The sequence below is a fragment of the Mytilus trossulus genome, chromosome 9 (assembly GCF_036588685.1).
Source record: "Mytilus trossulus isolate FHL-02 chromosome 9, PNRI_Mtr1.1.1.hap1, whole genome shotgun sequence".
Lineage (NCBI taxonomy): Eukaryota > Metazoa > Mollusca > Bivalvia > Mytilida > Mytilidae > Mytilus > Mytilus trossulus.
This window is the reverse complement of record NC_086381.1, coordinates 34,793,489-34,808,636: the sequence shown is the minus strand read 5'-3', so window position 1 is coordinate 34,808,636 and position 15,148 is coordinate 34,793,489. Positions and strand designations below refer to the sequence as shown.

The 15,148-nt window shown below is 33.8% G+C and overlaps 1 protein-coding gene across 6 annotated transcripts in view; it reads left to right on the top strand.

Annotated features, from left to right (window-relative positions):
* The window catches only part of LOC134685636 (uncharacterized), a 64,470-nt gene that overhangs the window by 20,304 nt on the left and 29,018 nt on the right, over positions 1–15,148 (top strand). For all 6 annotated transcript variants that reach the window (XM_063545568.1, XM_063545566.1, XM_063545567.1 and 3 more), the window contains 6 exons: positions 1,080–1,125; positions 1,934–1,971; positions 10,807–10,879; positions 12,381–12,450; positions 13,029–13,233; positions 13,464–15,008. In XM_063545568.1, the coding sequence (XP_063401638.1) occupies positions 1,080–1,125; positions 1,934–1,971; positions 10,807–10,879; positions 12,381–12,450; positions 13,029–13,233; positions 13,464–15,008 (1,977 nt within the window). The remainder of the gene's footprint in view (positions 1–1,079; positions 1,126–1,933; positions 1,972–10,806; positions 10,880–12,380; positions 12,451–13,028; positions 13,234–13,463; positions 15,009–15,148) is intronic.

The window sequence follows — 15,148 nt, the reverse complement described above, 5'->3', positions numbered from 1 at the left end:
TTCAAAATAGTTACATGATTTTGGGGACAGTTGACCCTCTTACTCACTAACTACTATACTATGGTATTCAAGTTAACAGATGCAGAATTTAGTATAAATTTGTTGATTTTTGGATTGGATTGGTTTAAATCAACATTTTATTGACCTGACCTTATCAGTCAAATCATTGTTCATAAAAATCTCCAGATATACACAAGTACATACAGATGTTATAAAAAAGTTTATTGCACCAATTTGACAGATGTATAAACAAGTATTTGACATAGAATAGTGACATACTGTTGTATTACATCAGTCAGACTGTTATAGTCATGTTTTATCTACAGATTTTATCACTAGTAGTGTCTGTCATTGGTACTGATCAATCAATGTATAGGTAATCCCATTCACAACCTGTCAAAATTATTATACACTTGATTAGGTTAAACTTCTCAAATAAATTCAAAAGTGTGTGTTTACTTTAGTTTAAATACACAAACTGTATCGATCTGTGGTGAATTTTAAATTTAAAAGTTTTGTAGCATCTCTTTAACCAAAGATGTAAATAAACTGAAAAGTAAGAATTGCACTATAAATAAATTTCCAAATTGCTGTGCTGAAGAAATTTGTAGCCAAGGGCTGTTTTCTGCTCTTTTACACACTCCCCATTTCCATTCTCTATGCATATGAACCCCATTTGCTAAAACCAAATTCCAACTTTTGCTGTAAGTGTATTGTTTTGTTCAATTGTACTAGTAGAATGGTGTTGAACGAGCTTGAATACCCATGAGGGTCTCCTGCAGCCACAGTAGTTTTTTTGAAAGGAATTTTTATAAATACATATACATAGATCACAAAAGTATTGATATTTTCATTATAAACACATTAAAGTAGTTATAAGATATGGTTTAAATTCAACTAGAAAAGATATTTTTGCAGTTTAATAGCAATTTGTTTTTTCAGAATCATAGTTACGTCATAAGTTGAATTTCCATTGTTGAGGACGTTTTGATGTATGCTACTGAATATATTACCCAGAATACATTAGATTCCGAAAAGGCAAATTATGAAAAAATAATATGTATAATTTTATATTCCAGCTCATCTTCCTCACCCCCACGGACACCAACCAGTCCCACACAAGAGGTATGTATTAAAATGTGTCAGATTGTCTGCACCAAAAAAATTTCATCTACTAGTCTGAATTAAATTTTAATAGCCTGGGGCATTGAATTAGTGGCTAACATTGCAAACTGCAGATTCAGGTTCAGTTGTTTTTAAGAGACCTTCTAAAAGAATCAATTCTTCTTATATATATTACTATAATTGTACAGTTATGTGTATTAATCATTGGAAATTTGACTCGGAATCAATTTATAAGTTTGGAACATATCCTGTTTTATTGTATGAATATTGATCTAGTAATGTTTCAAGGAATCATTAAACATTTATATATATCAACTGACCATATACATTATCCTGAAATGAGATCATTTTAATGTAGGATTCCCTTGTTTACCTGTGAAATGAAAAATAATTTAAGGGTTACATATTTATGATAGATAGATATCTTGTTAATTGATGGTTGACGGCCATGTGTACCCCGGGGATATGATTTTTAACTGTCTGTGACGATGTTACTCAGATTGGTATTTTTTCTAGGTTAGATGTTTTATAAGTTAATAATCTGTCATTGAATGTAGAAATGACTTTAGAAAAAGATTGAGAGGATTCTATTTTTGTGTTTTCGAAAAATTCTTATTGAGATGATTTGAAGGAGGGCTGGAATTCTGAATTTGTGTTAAAGTTTTGTGGAGCTGGTAGAATATTGTGTACATTTCATTAGTTAAACTTTGTGATATTCTAAATTTAAATGGAAATTACTACAAACTCTATGTGAAATTTCAATTTAGATGCTTAATTGTAAAACTGATATTTGGATTTTGTTTTGCAGTCAAACAGAAAAGTAGCAGCAACACCAACAAAAGTCAAGTAAGTATAAACAGTTCCTTAATGTATGATTTGTGCAGATCCTGAAAGGGGGTTTGCAAGTTGGTAAATATTGAAGCTTAATTTAGGCAGCAATTGTTAACTGATGACTCCCAATTTGATCACAATCTCATAAATCGATTTAGGAGATACAAATCCAAGAAACAAACAAATATTCATAACTGTTATAATTGGAATAGGATTTTTAAAATGCATTGCAAATATCATATGTACTAAAATGAAATTCAGAGTGGATAAAAAATTAAACAAAGCAAAAAAAGCGGAATTAATTGAAAGCAATTAATCAATTATTTGGAATACAGCCTTCATCTTTTTGAAAGTATTTGCAAATTTTTCAATGCAGAAAAACATCATAGTTTGCATGGTATTAAACTGCTTGCTTAAATATTTTCATGGCACTATTCTCATAAAACAGAAAATGTATTATGAATTTATCTCTATTTTCAATTAACCAGAAAACAAGTAATGTTTTTTGTAAGCAAACACCCTTGTACATTATGTACTATAGTTTGATAACAGAGGTTAAAACACAAGATAATGGTTAATATCAAAGAAAGTCGTTTCTTTTGTATAAATATGTTTGATATTCATAGCCTCATATACTGAACTGGTAAAGTGAGGCATTGCAACACTTAGATCTAACAATATCTCTTGTACCATTTGAGCTGCGTCGAATTAATCACCCTTATACCAATCAGCATCAAAACATCTATTTGTTAATCAATTTTGGTTTTGTAAAAAAAAATAAAAAATGTCTGGGACTGTTAGCAAGTTGAATTGTTTATCGAATGCTACAAAACTAAGCAAACTTCAACTTTTCTTTCGTTGTATTACTCAATTTATTTCACTTGACTGGGCGGAGTTTAACGGTTTCGCTCATAATAAACCAGTCCATCTATAGATAGGTATTTTAGTATAAACTCATCAATGAAGTGTCCAGTCATTCTTTTGTAAATTCCTTTGATGACACTGATAGGTGATTGGAAATCAGTTATAGTTATAACGGTAATCATCCTTATCACACACATCTTCAAATAGACTGTCCTTATGCAAATTAAAACGTAAGCTCCGCCCGATCAGTTGAAATAACATTGGTAATATCTTGTATATATACATGTTCTAAAATTTAATCTGAGTCTATAGCTAATACATGTACATATTTACATACACTTGCATTAGGTGGATTTCTATCTTACGCAGCTCTTTTGTTACATGAGAAACAAGTAACATGCATGAGAAACAAAGTGTTACATGGGAAATAATGTGTTACATGAGAAACAAGTAACATGAGAAACAAGTAACACGAGAAACAATGTGTTACATGGGAAATATAATGTGTTACATGAGAAACAATGTGTTACATGGGAAATAATGTGTTACATGAGAAACAAGTAACACGAGAAACAATGTGTTACATGAGAAATAATGTGTTACATGGGAAATATAATGTGTTACATGAGAAAGGTCTTTGGCCAGATTGCAGAAACCAGTCTGACTGCATGATCTTTGCATGAAATTCAACTTGGGTTTAGACACAGGGTTTATAGCAGAACTGTTATAACTTGAAATCAAGTCAATATTTTTTTTTTTAACCATAATTATTTTCCTTCAACACTTTTGTAAGTTGTGCTCATTTGCACTAAGTTTTTGGTTTTCATAACTCTTAAACCATTGCTTTGGATTTGACCATCCAACTGATATGATTTGAGAGCCACTGATGGGTCTAGGTCTTATGTTGTTAAACTGCTTGTTCTTCAGAGGTATATACATGTATATTCAAGGCTTGTCACAGAATCCTCATATGAATTAAGGGGTTATGGATAGTTTGTTTAAAAATAGAATTCTACACAAATTGTCAAATAGTGCATTGTACTTTAATTATCTGAGAAACAGTAAAATTGAATTACATTTGTAAATGCCAAATACACGAATATAAAGATCAATATTTGTAAGGTACTGTATATAAACAAGTTTGTTACACCTGTTCTAACCTTGGTGTGTTTACATTGTACATACTAAACAAATTCCCTTGACAAGTTGAATGCACTTTGGTATAGCTAAAATTCATGCATTCTTTGATTAAACCAGAAATGGCGTCAAAAAACCCAAAATCAATCAAATGGAGGAACAGTTGTTTGCCGTGTATTGTTATGATAAATAATGAACGGTGCCAACTTTCTACAGCTGAGTTTACTAAAAATTGTAATCACTGAAAAACCAATCAAGAAATACTGCTACAATTTGTTTTATGCATTATCTTCCAAATTACTTGCATGACGCAACACAGTGTTCACAAGGTTGTAATGTTAAACCGCAGAGGGAGAATCTGAAATTCAATTTCCTTGGAATTGCGAAACTGATTACGGCTCAAATTTTGATGGAAAATGAATTGCTTTAAAATCAGGTAGGCAGCTAAATTTGTGGCTTTATTAATTGTTATAATATCTGCTTATCTTTTTAAAATTTAATCAACGCCTTCATTCAGATGTTTGTAATAAGATTTAATTTTCCTTTAAGTGCACATAAAAGATTCTAATTTCATATCTTTAAATTGATTTCTTTAAATAATATTTCATGTTTAAGTTCTATAGGTTATTGAAATGAGATAAAATAAAAACTGCAAACATCATTCTTAAGTTTGTACTGTTATAACTATGTGAATACATTAAAAACTCTAGACAAGCTGCATATTTAAAAAACGTTCATCTCTAATATTTATCTTTTTAACCTTCTTTTGCAAATGAATACAGTTTAAAAATTATTGAAAACATTTTGAATAATTTTAGGAGATTTTTTTCTTAATTTATGAAGTAGAGCCATAAATTAGTGAATTTGTTTTTTCAACCTTTTAAGAAATTATGTAAATCTTTGAATCCAATATTGTGCTTTTATTCAATTTTCCTTGCATGTTTTATGGAATATTACTAGATGAAATTTAAATGTGAGGTACAACTGTTAAAAAACCCCACATTTATCAAGTTGCATAACATCTGCATTGATTTGTAAATTTACAGATGGTAATATCTACAATCCTAATCACCTTGAAATCACTAAGATGAGAAAGTCCGTCCTCTACCTAGTATTTTACAAAGCTGCTCTTCACTAATGTTCGTCAATACTTAGTGATGCTTCACTGTAGTTACTTTAGGCATATATATTCCCATTGATTGAAGATACATTTGTAATTGTATGTTTTTGATGTACCTATCTCCATGTTCTTCCCTAAATTTTCAAAATACACCATGGAAATCAACATAGCACTGGTTTTCCAATAAACATAGAACCATGGCTGCTATACATTGTCCATAAAAATCATTCAAGATAGCACCAGGGTAAAAAGGTGCTGTAATTATAAGGCCCTGGGAAGAACACTGCAGTTATCTAAATATTTCCATAAGCAATATTACTGCAGTTGCTTAAATATTTCATTGAATGATTCTTTAATTGCTATGAGCTCATACTTATTATACCTGACTGTTCAAAGTAAAGTGGGGTATAGGTTTGACCAGTCTTTCTCTGTTGATACTTATTATACCTGACTGTTCAAAGTAAAGTGGGGTATAGGTTTGACCAGTCTTTCTCTGTTGATACTTATTATACCTGACTGTTCAAAGTAAAGTGGGGTATAGGTTTGACCAGTCTTTCTCTGTTGATACTTATTATACCTGACTGTTCAAAGTAAAGTGGGGTATAGGTTTGACCAGTCTTTCTCAGTCATTATACCTGACTGTTCAAAGTAAAGTGGGGTATAGGTTTGACCAGTCTTTCTCTGTCAGTCATACTTATTATACCTGACTGTTCAAAGTAAAGTGGGGTATAGGTTTGACCAGTCTTTCTCTGTTGATACTTATTATACCTGACTGTTCAAAGTAAAGTAGGGTATAGTTTGACCAGTCTTTCTCTGTCAGTCATACTTATTATACCTGACTGTTCAAAGTAAAGTAGGGTATAGGTTTGACCAGTCTTTCTCTGTCAGTCATACTTATTATACCTGACTGTTCAAAGTAAAGTAGGGTATAGGTTTGACCAGTCTTTCTCTGTTGATACTTATTATACCTGACTGTTCAAAGTAAAGTAGGGTATAGTTTGACCAGTCTTTCTCTGTCATTATACCTGACTGTTCAAAGTAAAGTAGGGTATAGGTTTGACCAGTCTTTCTCTGTCAGTCATACTTATTATAACTGACTGTTCAAAGTAAAGTGGGGTATAGGTTTGACCAGTCTTTCTCTGTTGATACTTATTATACCTGACTGTTCAAAGTAAAGTGGGCTATAGGTTTGACCAGTCTTTCTCTGTCAGTCATACTTATTATACCTGACTGTTCGAAGTAAAGTGGGGTATAGGTTTGGCCAGTCTTTCTCTGTTGATACTTATTATACCTGACTGTTCAAAGTAAAGTAGGGTATAGGTTTGGCCAGTCTTTCTCTGTTGATACTTATTATACCTGACTGTTCAAAGTAAGGTGGGGTATAGGTTTGACCAGTCTTTCTCTGTCAGTCATACTTATTATACCTGACTGTTCAAAGTAAGGTGGGGTATAGGTTTGACCAGTCTTTCTCTGTCATTATACCTGACTGTTCAAAGTAAAGTAGGGTATAGTTTGACCAGTCTTTCTCTGTCATTATACCTGACTGTTCAAAGTAAAGTAGGGTATAGGTTTGACCAGTCTTTCTCTGTTGATACTTATTATACCTGACTGTTCAAAGTAAAGTAGGGTATAGGTTTGACCAGTCTTTCTCTGTTGATACTTATTATACCTGACTGTTCAAAGTAAGGTGGGGTATAGGTTTGACCAGTCTTTCTCTGTCAGTCATACTTATTATACCTGACTGTTCAAAGTAAGGTGGGGTATAGGTTTGACCAGTCTTTCTCTGTCATTATACCTGACTGTTCAAAGTAAAGTAGGGTATAGGTTTGACCAGTCTTTCTCTGTTGATACTTATTATACCTGACTGTTCAAAGTAAGGTGGGGTATAGGTTTGACCAGTCTTTCTCTGTCATTATACCTGACTGTTCAAAGTAAAGTGGGGTATAGGTTTGACCAGTCTTTCTCTGTTGATACTTATTATACCTGACTGTTCAAAGTAAAGTAGGGTATAGGTTTGACCAGTCTTTCTCTGTTGATACTTATTATACCTGACTGTTCAAAGTAAAGTGGGGTATAGGTTTGACCAGTCTTTCTCTGTCATTATACCTGACTGTTCAAAGTAAAGTGGGGTATAGGTTTGACCAGTCTTTCTCTGTCAGTCATACTTATTATACCTGACTGTTCAAAGTAAGGTGGGGTATAGGTTTGACCAGTCTTTCTCTGTCATTATACCTGACTGTTCAAAGTAAAGTAGGGTATAGTTTGACCAGTCTTTCTCTGTCATTATACCTGACTGTTCAAAGTAAAGTAGGGTATAGGTTTGACCAGTCTTTCTCTGTCAGTCATACTTATTATACCTGACTGTTCAAAGTAAAGTAGGGTATAGGTTTGACCAGTCTTTCTCTGTTGATACTTATTATACCTGACTGTTCAAAGTAAAGTGGGCTATAGGTTTGACCAGTCTTTCTCTGTTGATACTTATTATACCTGACTGTTCAAAGTAAAGTGGGGTATAGGTTTGACCAGTCTTTCTCTGTCAGTCATACTTATTATACCTGACTGTTCAAAGTAAGGTGGGGTATAGGTTTGACCAGTCTTTCTCTGTCATTATACCTGACTGTTCAAAGTAAAGTAGGGTATAGTTTGACCAGTCTTTCTCTGTCATTATACCTGACTGTTCAAAGTAAAGTAGGGTATAGGTTTGACCAGTCTTTCTCTGTCAGTCATACTTATTATACCTGACTGTTCAAAGTAAAGTAGGGTATAGGTTTGACCAGTCTTTCTCTGTTGATACTTATTATACCTGACTGTTCAAAGTAAAGTGGGGTATAGGTTTGACCAGACTTTCTCTGTTGATACTTATTATACCTGACTGTTCAAAGTAAGGTGGGGTATAGGTTTGACCAGACTTTCTCTGTTGATACTTATTATACCTGACTGTTCAAAGTAAAGTAGGGTATAGGTTTGGCCAGTCTTTCTCTGTTGATACTTATTATACCTGACTGTTCAAAGTAAGGTGGGGTATAGGTTTGACCAGTCTTTCTCTGTCAGTCATACTTATTATACCTGACTGTTCAAAGTAAAGTGGGGTATAGGTTTGACCAGTCTTTCTCTGCTGATACTTATTATACCTGACTGTTCAAAGTAAATAGGGGTATCGGTTTGACCAGTCTTTCTCTGTTGATACTTATTATACCTGACTGTTCAAAGTAAAGTGGGGTATAGGTTTGACCAGTCTTTCTCAGTCATTATACCTGACTGTTCGAAGTAAAGTAGGGTATAGGTTTGACCAGTCTTTCTCTGTCATTATAACTGACTGTTCAAAGTAAAGTAGGGTATAGGTTTGGCCAGTCTTTCTCTGTTGATACTTATTATACCTGACTGTTCAAAGTAAGGTGGGGTATAGGTTTGACCAGTCTTTCTCTGTCAGTCATACTTATTATACCTGACTGTTCAAAGTAAAGTGGGGTATAGGTTTGACCAGTCTTTCTCTGCTGATACTTATTATACCTGACTGTTCAAAGTAAAGTGGGGTATAGGTTTGGCCAGTCTTTCTCTGCTGATACTTATTATACCTGACTGTTCAAAGTAAGGTGGGGTATAGGTTTGACCAGTCTTTCTCTGTCGTTATACCTGACTGTTCAAAGTAAAGTAGGGTATAGGTTTGACCAGTCTTTCTCTGTTGATACTTATTATACCTGACTGTTCAAAGTAAAGTGGGGTATAGGTTTGACCAGTCTTTCTCAGTCATTATACCTGACTGTTCAAAGTAAAGTAGGGTATAGGTTTGACCAGTCTTTCTCTGTTGATACTTATTATACCTGACTGTTCAAAGTAAGGTGGGGTATAGGTTTGACCAGTCTTTCTCTGTCAGTCATACTTATTATACCTGACTGTTCAAAGTAAAGTGGGGTATAGGTTTGACCAGTCTTTCTCTGTTGATACTTATTATACCTGACTGTTCAAAGTAAAGTGGGGTATAGGTTTGGCCAGTCTTTCTCTGCTGATACTTATTATACCTGACTGTTCAAAGTAAGGTGGGGTATAGGTTTGACCAGTCTTTCTCTGTCATTATACCTGACTGTTCAAAGTAAAGTAGGGTATAGGTTTGACCAGTCTTTCTCTGTTGATACTTATTATACCTGACTGTTCAAAGTAAAGTGGGGTATAGGTTTGACCAGTCTTTCTCAGTCATTATACCTGACTGTTCGAAGTAAAGTAGGGTATAGGTTTGACCAGTCTTTCTCTGTCATTATAACTGACTGTTCAAAGTAAAGTGGGGTATAGGTTTGACCAGTCTTTCTCTGTCAGTCATACTTATTATACCTGACTGTTCAAAGTAAAGTGGGGTATAGGTTTGACCAGTCTTTCTCAGTCATTATACCTGACTGTTCGAAGTAAAGTAGGGTATAGGTTTGACCAGTCTTTCTCTGTCATTATAACTGACTGTTCGAAGTAAAGTAGGGTATAGGTTTGACCAGTCTTTCTCTGTCATTATAACTGACTGTTCAAAGTAAAGTGGGGTATAGGTTTGACCAGTCTTTCTCTGTCAGTCATACTTATTATACCTGACTGTTCAAAGTAAAGTGGGGTATAGGTTTGACCAGTCTTTCTCTGCTGATACTTATTATACCTGACTGTTCAAAGTAAAGTGGGGTATAGGTTTGGCCAGTCTTTCTCTGCTGATACTTATTATACCTGACTGTTCAAAGTAAGGTGGGGTATAGGTTTGACCAGTCTTTCTCTGTCGTTATACCTGACTGTTCAAAGTAAAGTAGGGTATAGGTTTGACCAGTCTTTCTCTGTTGATACTTATTATACCTGACTGTTCAAAGTAAAGTGGGGTATAGGTTTGACCAGTCTTTCTCTGTCAGTCATACTTATTATACCTGACTGTTCAAAGTAAAGTGGGGTATAGGTTTGACCAGTCTTTCTCTGTCATTATACCTGACTGTTCAAAGTAAAGTAGGGTATAGGTTTGACCAGTCTTTCTCTGTTGATACTTATTATACCTGACTGTTCAAAGTAAAGTGGGGTATAGGTTTGACCAGTCTTTCTCTGTCATTATACCTGACTGTTCAAAGTAAAGTGGGGTATAGGTTTGACCAGTCTTTCTCTGTCATTATACCTGACTGTTCAAAGTAAAGTGGGGTATAGGTTTGACCAGTCTTTCTTTGTCATTATACCTGACTGTTCAAAGTAAAGTGGGGTATAGGTTTGACCAGTCTTTCTCTGTTGATACTTAAACCTGAGTGTTCAAAGTAAGGTAAGGTATAGGTTTGACCAGTCTTTCTTTGTCAGTCATATTTGTTTCCTTCAGACAATTACTTAACATTGATTGCACGTTACCTACGAAATATTTTAATTTTTAGTCCCTATTGATTTTTAGCGTAAGTTTATGGTCATATGGACTGGTTATTTGAGCTTCATGTTCTCAAAGGGTTCTTTTATTAGAGCTGCTTCTCCATGTATTTTTTCTTAAATAACAGATTACTTTTTGTGCAGGTAATTTAAAGTTTCAAGTAAAAATGTGTTTAAAAATGAGTTGGCAATCTTCTCATTTAACCATTTATCAAACTTAGTTAGCTCTATATTTAGAATCTTTAAAAAATGCATTCTAAGATAACCTTGAAAGCATAAATTAAATAAACTATTGTACATTGACAGTTTCAAGATCCCAACAACCAATTACAGGTATATCATTATCTAATCAATTGTTTACATTACAGGTCATTAAAAGCACCTCCAGCCAAAAGAGAAGAAACAAACATGGTGGCCATGAAAGGATGGCTGTACAGACAGGTTAGATTCACTTTTACTCTGTTTGACTTAAAGATGTTTTGATAATTTGCCTTTGCTTATTTAAGTACAGAGTGGAAATGAAATACTCTGGATTAATTTTGAACAAACAATTGTCTGTCTATATATAGTTCAATATTTTTGGTACTGTGGATTCGTTGGATACCAATTTTCTTGGATTTGGTGGGAATGGGCATGGGGAACTTTGAATTTTAATATTCAACGAATTACAAATTTTCTAAAGAAATGTATGTAGAAATTTGCCAAAACCACAAAATTTAATACTGTGGATTCATTATTATTCATTGGATACCAATTTTCGTGGGTTTTGTGGGTACAGGTAAACCACAATTTCAAATGTTCAACCAATTACAAAATTTTGTAGGCTTTGTGTGCAGAGATTTGCAAAACCACGGATTCAAATATCCATGAAAATGCAAGTTATCCTCAATCTACAAAAATTGATACCCATGAAAATAAATGAATCCACATTTCCCACAAATATGCAAGTTTTCCTCTTACCACAGAAACTGGTACCTACAAAAACAGTAGTTCAATAGGGGAATTTATTTCAGATACTATGGATTCGTTATCATTTTCCGAAAACATTTTTTTTTGGCTTTTATGCTCGTATGTGAACCACCAATTTATATATTCAATGATATCTTCTGTAGACTTGAATGCAGACTTGGGGGCAAAATCCTGAAATCATTTACCGTACCCACAAAAATTGAATTTTTCAATTCTTTAAAATTGGTAATGGAAATATAAATTGATCTTTAACTGAAAAATTAATTAAATTACTTACAATGACTTAATGGAGTTTGAAAAAGAAAGCATATACATGCCACTAACATAGTTTTCTGTCAGGCAAAAATGTAGTTAAACTAATGAATAATTACTTTTTATATTTGACACACATGACCTACTGAAATGATCATGATGAATATTTTAAGGTCCAGTGAATAATATATTTATTCGTGATCTGGACACAAAAATATTTTATGTCGGGGCATACTGAACCAGATTTTAAGCGTAATCTAAATTTGTAATTAACAGTGGCAGGAAGGCCTCACCTCAGCACTCTTAACATTGCACAACTGCACTCTGACCAGCCTTTGCTCTTACTGCTTATCTGCCTATAGATTAGGTTTTAATCTACAGCAAATACCAGTCTTATAAAATCTTTGGTTTGAACTCACAAAAATTCTAACTCTTTGGAATAGCAATCACATAAAAAAACTATTTGCACAATCAAAATACATGAAATATTTGTAATGATCAGGTAATCAAAGCTTGTTTTGGACAGTTACAATATGTTTGTGTAGAAAATTACATGGAGATTGCCTACAATATTCGAGCCTAAGCAGTCCTTAAGCCTTGCACAATAACATTACATAATCCAAATTTATGTATGGTTATTCACTGTATGTAATTTATTTGATGGATAAGAAAATGTCATTCAATACATTATACTTCAGATGCATGCTTTGTTCTATTGTAGGAAAGTGGGTTTAAATCATGGAAGAAAAGATGGTGTGTTTTAGCTGATTTTGGGTTGTTTTTCTATAAAGGTATATTTTCATGTTTATAAATATTGTATTTTAATGACAGAACAAATGCAATGAGATGTATGTAATATGCTGAAGAAAAAAACAAATTAAAAATTCTATTTTCCTTGCCTCCCAGCATCAAAGAAGATTTTATAGACCTGTATAGAATATATGTTGTTTATTAAACATATACTAAGGTCTAATTTAGAACTAGAACATAGATACAATTTGTTTCTATAGCTAATAATGAAGGTCTATGTCAAAGTTTAATCACTGACCTTTGTTTAGGGGTGTAAATGTCTAGTGATGTTTCATTTTCAAATTTAGATTTAGATTTATTTATCTGCATATGCAATGTAAATTGTTTCAAATGCCATGACTTGGCCTACATTTATAACTCATTTTGTACATTTGCATAAAGAGGTGTACAGACAAGTTTTTTTCTGAATTGTTTCAAATTTTTCAATTGTCATGATTAATTTTTTTTTTAAGTTTTTCATTTAAAAAAAAATTCATCATATACTTTTTTTTTTTTTTTGAATGATTGAACATGCTTACATTTGTACTTAAATATTAATTGAAAAATGGTGATTTTTCAGATGATGAAGAAAAAAACCAGATCGGCTCTATATTACTTCCTAGCTATAAAATAGGTCAATGTCTGCCGGGTGAATCTAGTAAAAAATTTGCCTTCAAAGCAGAACATAGTAACATGAAAACCTACATGTTTGCGTCAGATAACCAAGAGAATATGGATATGTGGATAAACCTTCTCAAATCAGCCGCCATGTTAAGAGGTCCTATGTAAGTTTAATATTTTTATGTTTCAGATTCCATTCTGAAACTGATACCCAAATTTATGACAAAAAAATACAATGTTGACAGACATGGTTTATGAACTGTATAAATATTTGATATGATAATATTTAAGAATAGACACATACTTTTATAAGCTGCTAGAGTTAAAAGACTTGTATTTTATATCTTCTGTTTATGACCATTATAAATATAGTGTATTTCTTTTTGGTTTACAGTATAGAAAAAGAACCTAACAATAATGGTCCACAAAAGCTGGTCCCTAAGTCTGCTTTTATGGAATGGGATGAGGATGAAGGCTCTCCTATGAATAATAAATTTTGGACTGAAGGACCTGATGTTGGGTCCCCACATGATAGGAAACAGAGACCACCAGAAAATAGGTCTCCAGATTATAATAGAAGTCCTCAAGATCATAAAGGCCCACATTCCAACAAAAGACAGCATGAACCAAGAACATCTGATAATCCTCACTCCCGAGATGATAAAAGGTCGCCTAGTAGTCCAACCTCAAGGCCAAAAATTCCTATAGACAAAAATATGCCTAAAGGAATAACATATGATCCTTTCCATGGTTATCATAATGATCCAAGGAATAATAAAGTTCAGGAGCAAGAAAAAGCAAGTCCTAGAGAAAGGTACAATGAGAGACACAGAGACCCAAAACAAAAGGGTCACAGGCATCAAGAAAATGACTCTAGACAAAGATACCCAAGTGATGATAGCCGTCAGAATGACCCTAGGCCACGATATTCTAGTAATGATAGCCAACAAAATGATCCTAGGCGTCAATATCCAGATGATAGAAGGCAAAATGATCCTAGGCAACAACACCCTAATGACCCTAGGCAACAATATCCTAATGACCCTAGGCAACAATATCCTGATGACCCTAGGTCACAATATCCCAATGAGGATAGACAGAATGATCCTAGGCACCGATATCCGAGTGATGACAGTCCACATGGACCAAATTCTAATCATAAAAACAGTCCTTATTTTAATTCTCGTTCAGGAATTCCCAAGGATGCCTTTAACAAATATGCATCAGAAAGAGCTCCTAGAGATTCAAGATCACAATATCCTGAAGAAGCAGATAGGTACAGGTCGCGTTCTGCAGAAAAGCATCAACCAACAATGGATTCAAGGTATCCAGAGGAAAATTCTCGGTATGGACAGAGAGATTCAAGGTCTGGTTATTCCGAGGAATCTGAACAGCAACGAAGGTCACGTAAGCGTGACCCTACAGATGGTCTTCCTGCCATACCAAAAGAACAAATGCACAATGCTTCAAGACGGCATAGAGACTCTGATAGAAGATATGAAAGACAAAGACCAAAAAGTGAATATATAGAAAGACCTAATCAGCATAATGGACATCCACAAATGAATAATCCTATGTTAAACGATGGGAGACAACCCCCACATGAATTTCTGAATGCTGCATATGGTCGGCAACAAGAACAAATGCAAAAATCTCATGTGAGTCAACAAGACTTGTCACCAGGTAGGTATTCTGATGATGCTCCAGAGAAACAAGCACCAAGAAGTCCAGGGTATGATGATGATAGTGGTATGTATGATCCCTTCCAAACTCAGAGAATTTACGATCCTTTTCATGGATATAGACACAAGCCTTCTCCAGAGACCAAGGGCAAGGAACCAGAGGTGGAATACAGTAAAATTATCAAAGTACGGAGAGGACAGGATATGGAACAACATCCTCCAGAGGATTATCCTTACATGCAGATGAATTCTTCAAGGTAATTCAATGCATTTTTCTATTCAATGCATCTAAGGAATCTAAAAGATAAAAAGATGTGGTATGATTTCCAATGAGACATCTCTTCACCAGAGATCAAATGACGTAGAAGTTAAAACAACTATAGGTCACTTCATGGCC